This window comes from Perkinsus marinus (assembly GCF_000006405.1).
Source record: "Perkinsus marinus ATCC 50983 genomic scaffold scf_1104296970664, whole genome shotgun sequence".
In the NCBI taxonomy this organism is placed as follows: Eukaryota; Perkinsozoa; order Perkinsida; family Perkinsidae; genus Perkinsus; species Perkinsus marinus.
Genome location: NW_003202385.1, coordinates 11,595 through 16,625, shown reverse-complemented (window position 1 = coordinate 16,625; position 5,031 = coordinate 11,595). Strand labels below are relative to the sequence as shown.

Sequence of the window (5,031 nt, the reverse complement as noted above, 5' to 3'; positions counted from 1 at the left end):
TGCCTGTTGTATATCGATGCCATCGATTCGATGACCGCGTTTACATCAACAGTGGGGTAACATAAGGGTGGATTAGTGAGTTGACAGACCAAATTAATGGAGAAGGATTTACCGCTCGAACAATTGGTTGTTGTAGTCATAGCGTAAACTGGCTACTTGAAGTGGTCGGTCAGGGATGACTATATCGTTGAGACTCTTGGGTTGTCTACAGGGTTTCACCTAGGAATTATTGGGTATGCGCCTAAGCTCGGCTCGCTCGGCGCTTGCGCGCCTCGAATTGTCCCATTAGATTCTTTAGATTGCTGTTCGCCGAAAAAAATATCTGCGAATTATCTTCCATGATGAGAGACGAATGAATGAAAGTTCCATCTAGCCGATATTTCCAACTCAAAACGATAGTCTGAGAAAATAAAGTTCTATAGAAGGTCGAGTGGACCTGGGCCCAGTCATGTGGCCGACTATGGTGGTATTATACCAGTGATATAAAAGTCTACTTGGAAACAACTTGGTTGATTCTACGCCTACTGTGGAACCATTTATCAAAAACCTCATTTATGAAATCCCTGAGGTCGATCTCAGCATCGGTCTGCTCTAGCGATCGCTTCTCAGGAGGCCAAGTTTGCTGTGCTATGCCTGGAAAACTTGGGCCTTGCATAGAGATTCTCACCAATTTGCACACCGTCTCAGGAGCTAGAGCTGCACGGATGTTACTATCAATTCTGGTGGTGTAGCTGAATGCCCTTTCTACGTTACTCGATGATATGGGACAAGTGAGCAAGAACGCCGCGACTTTGCAATGTTCTGGAAACATAGTGCGGCTATAGTGGTCACCACAGAAAGCCAACCAAAAATTCCGCTTGAAGTTCACCTTTCCCTCGATGGTTGCTGGAGGAGTTACAGCTGCGCGGAGACTGGGCATCAGATCTATATGTTTAGCGATGTTTTGAGACTCTGCTACCAGAGTTTCAGCATCGAAGCCGAATCTCTCGGCGACAGAGGGTACCCTAACTTTCCAAACAGGGTGATTAAAAACGTCCAAGTAAGCAATAACTCTGCAGTCGTCACTGAAGCGACGACGGAGCTCGGCTACGAGAGCTTCAATGTACTTACGTAAGTGATCATCGGCTGTCTCCTCAGCAGTGGTAGCGTCAGTTCGACATCCTCGCAGTTTTCTGGTCTTCTCAATGACCTCGAACTCGTCCACCCTCAGGTCATCCAGTAGCTTGGTTGCAGAGTCACATGATCCCGTAAGAGACTCGTTCTTGAGCATATCATCAAGCTGGCCAATGACGCTCGTTGTCAAGTCGACTGCTCTGTCTAGGGTCCACTCCCTAGATTGAAATGCATTGGTCAGTGTTGCCAGCTGAGCCAGGACATCAGATACGACACAAATACAGAGGATGGTCTTCTTGTACAGCATTCTCTCCAACAGAGCCGAAGCGCGACTTCTCTCGCCAGCGTCGAAGTCTCGATCTTCCGAAATATGATGTAACAGCTTTGCCACTTTAACAAAGACCCGTATGAGGCGCTTCAGACTGTTGTTGTGAGAGAGCCACCGAGTACCTCCGGCCTCGACGAGCTTCAGGAACTTATCATGATGCTTCCCGCCAGCTTCCACAATCCCCTCCATTGAGATTTTCTTGAAAAGCTCAGTTTCTTATTGACTTGGCCATATAAACATACAGATCCTGCGTCAAGTTGATAGCATCCTCGATCGCAACATGATCGCCAGATGATAACACCGCCTTCGCCGCCAGATTAACTCGATGTGCCCGGCAATGTTGGAATTGTAGTTTCTCAAGTCCGAAACGAGACTTGAGCCTCCCATAGAGACCTTGGTTATCGGAAGACATGCTTGCTGCCCCATCGCAACTCAAGGCCCCCAGCTTCGCCCACATAGCTTCGTTGAATCCTCGGTCATTCAACTCTCTCACCAATGTCTCTTCTATGATGGCGGATTTCGTGCTGGTGAGTGGGCAGCATACAACGAGGTCTTCACGGACTTCAGCCACGTCGATGCTCCCTCTACAAGTAACATATCTAGCAAAGACACCCATGATGCTTTGCCCATACAGTGAGGTCTCATCGATCATGAGAGAGAACCTACCAGATCGCTCGATGCCATTTATTAATCGCTGGAACACTCTCTCATCACATACCACACTACACAGGTCGATGATCTCTGAGATGGTCTTCTTTGAGCGGTAATGAGCATTAGCAGGCCGAACCTGTGCCCATCTTAGCAATTCACCGTTATAGGATGACACAAGGTTGATGAGGGGCTCGTAAGCAGTAGTGTGAGGGATCTCGTGTGATGCACACCACAGACCCAACTTGATATACTCTTTTATGTAGGTCTCGTCTTCAGCGGAGCTCTTTTGGAATGCTCTCAGTGCAGCGTCCTGCAGAGATTGCACTGCTGATTTGGTGTTGCCGCTTGCAATATTGTGCCTTGAGAGAGCACTGTGATGGGAAGACTTGGAGGCATGAGCCTCGGCCTTTCTGCCGGGGTCCTTGGCTTTCTCTACTCCAACATTGGTGAAGTATTCGACCTTCCCTTCAGCCGCCTTCAACAGGACAGGATCCCTCGAGCAAATAGAGCAAAAGTATCTGCCATTCCCATCCTCGCCCTTAACTTCTATAATCCAATCAAAACGCTCTTTCACTGGGGCGAGCTTCTTCACTTTGGGAGCTTTGGAGGAGCGTGCTGGTTCATCATTCTCGCTGTCAGCTGGTGGATCAGCCGCTGGCTTCCTCTTGCCAGCTTCCATGAGTCGTTCGAACGCATTTACAGGCATGCTTCACAACTATCTACGGGGCAAATCGGGGCCACATCCAACTACGATATACTCAGTAACCAACTGGCACTGTGTCACTGGCACTTATTTAGTGATGTCACGCCGATGAACGGCGCTCGTGGCGCTGCGCCACTGGCGCACGCGTGCTACAAGGCGTATGGGCGATTGTTATGGGATTCTGCGCACATCAATGTAGCCCATGGGATGTGCTTGCGTGCTTCCTGAGATCTATAGCTCTTGATGAAGGTTGTTGGCCCAGGAAGACGGTCTTCCGAAGACCCATTATCACGTCACACCCCTCCGCTACATCTACTCGAACCCGCTACACGCTCCTACGGAGGCGCGTCAAGCGCGCCTACTGCCGCACCCGACATGCGCGCCTACTCCTCTTCGACCCATCAGAATGCGCGCCTGGGGGCGCGCCCAATACGCCTAGGTGAAACCCTGGTTGTCTATTGCCAGGGTCGGTCTTGACGAGAGCACAAGTGATGCAGCTTCTTGAGACTTTCTTCTAAGAACTACAATCTAAGCTAACGAAAAGCAGCTAATAGCTGCTTCTTCGAAGGCGATTGTAGTTGGCTTCAGATACTAGTGATCGCAATAACACTAAGTGTCTCAAGTCTTGAGAATAGCCGCTATCCGATAGCAGTGATCCCAGGAGCACCAGTAATACTGGTGCAGTATGCTTGAGAGAATGACAGAACTCAGCACAATTGTACAGAGAATCGCCGTCAGCGGCTAACGGCAATTTTCTGTACAAGTGGCTGACGGTCAGCCCGTTGACAAATACCATTTTCAGCTAGGGGTAGAGATCTATAGATGGCTAACATGTTAGCCTAACATGTTAGAAGGTAATTGAGCAATGTCAAACTAAGGTGATTCTTGTAGTGGCGGTGATGCATTGGTGGGAACTCGTATTGGTTGTTCAAGTCATGGTCTTTGCGAAAAGGTCGTGACCTTTTTTCAAAGACGTCCTTTTCGAAAAGGACGTCACTGGCGGTCACCGCCAGGCAGTGACCTCACCCATGGTAGACATAGACAGTCACTGTCTATGTCTACCATGGGTGAGGTCACCTGTAACACTGTGTTGCTAGTGTTGCTGTGGCGACTCGCTACCTCACTCATAGGATACCTCACTCATGGTAGTCATAGCCGATTGAAACCCTGCGAGAGCTCCAGGTAACCTGTCTCCTCCGGCAGGAGTGGACAGAATAGACAACGTATCTTCTGTCATGAAGAGACCTGCGTCATGTTCTACATAGTTCATGTCGTGTATTCTCTAAGTGAAAGTGCAGGTGATTACCTCGTCCTTCATCACAGAGCCTCTATTCGATCATGCTCAGGGACATATTGCACTTAGCGTTTAGCACGGATTTCAGCACGCGAGATAGCCTAGCTCATTCTACGATTCGTGAATCACGTAGACCGTTTGGCCCCATACTAAGCTCTACTATATCCCACCTAACTTGAGTCACAACCCTGCTATAGCGGGCTGCCCCACATCACAGCGCAATGCGCGGTCGCCAGGGGTGCCAGGAGATGACGGAGTAGAGTAGAAGAGTAGTAGAGAGCTGGATCAAAGCTGTCAAAGCGTGGGACCAGACGTAGGGACTTCTACTCGATCCGAAGGTACCCCTGCTCAACCGCGGGTTGGCTCAGCCGGAATCCTCACCACGTAGAGTTCTCACTAACGTAGGAACCCAACATCACAATTAGATCTAATGGATTTGCTACTCAATGGCACTAGTGAGACCACTACATATAGACCAAGTGCTAGTCAAGCGAGATTACAACGTAAGAGCAACTGCTCCTAGTCGTAAACGACGCACGTTCACAGTCAAAGAGAGAACACGTAGCCACAGTAAGCTACGGTTGTCTAGTATCAATCTAGAACTCTAACTCTCAGATAGAACAGAGGTGTGCAATCAATCTCATCATCTTCAACGTGAGTGAAACGTCCAGCCGTTTCAACACCAAGATACGTTGCGAAGATACGCCATCATCTTGAGCACTTAAGTCGTCTTGGTGTTCCTTTGCGCTTGCCTCGCGGCTCCGCGCATTGGCCACGGGAGACGTTGGCTTAAGTGGATCCCATCATAATTGACGTATACACCCAACGTTCATAAAGCTACGATGACGATCCCAAAAAGTAAAAAATGAACTAGTCTAATAGTCGTCATCTATCATCATCAATTACCATAGTCGTCTACATAATTCTTCTAGTCGTCTAAGT

General features: G+C 48.9%; 2 protein-coding genes across 2 annotated transcripts; both read right to left on the bottom strand.

The window, feature by feature from the left end:
- Positions 1-490: 490 nt before the first annotated feature.
- Positions 491-1,630, bottom strand: Pmar_PMAR017055 (hypothetical protein; the record flags this gene model as incomplete). Its single annotated transcript, XM_002767433.1, has 1 exon — positions 491-1,630. One exon carries the CDS (start codon positions 1,628-1,630, stop codon positions 491-493), a length of 1,140 nt encoding a protein of 379 aa, XP_002767479.1.
- A 19-nt stretch (positions 1,631-1,649) lies between these two features.
- Positions 1,650-2,798, bottom strand: Pmar_PMAR017054 (hypothetical protein; the record flags this gene model as incomplete). The annotated part of the gene is made up of 1 exon (XM_002767432.1): positions 1,650-2,798. One exon carries the CDS (start codon positions 2,796-2,798, stop codon positions 1,650-1,652), a length of 1,149 nt encoding a protein of 382 aa, XP_002767478.1.
- Positions 2,799-5,031: the final 2,233 nt, after the last annotated feature.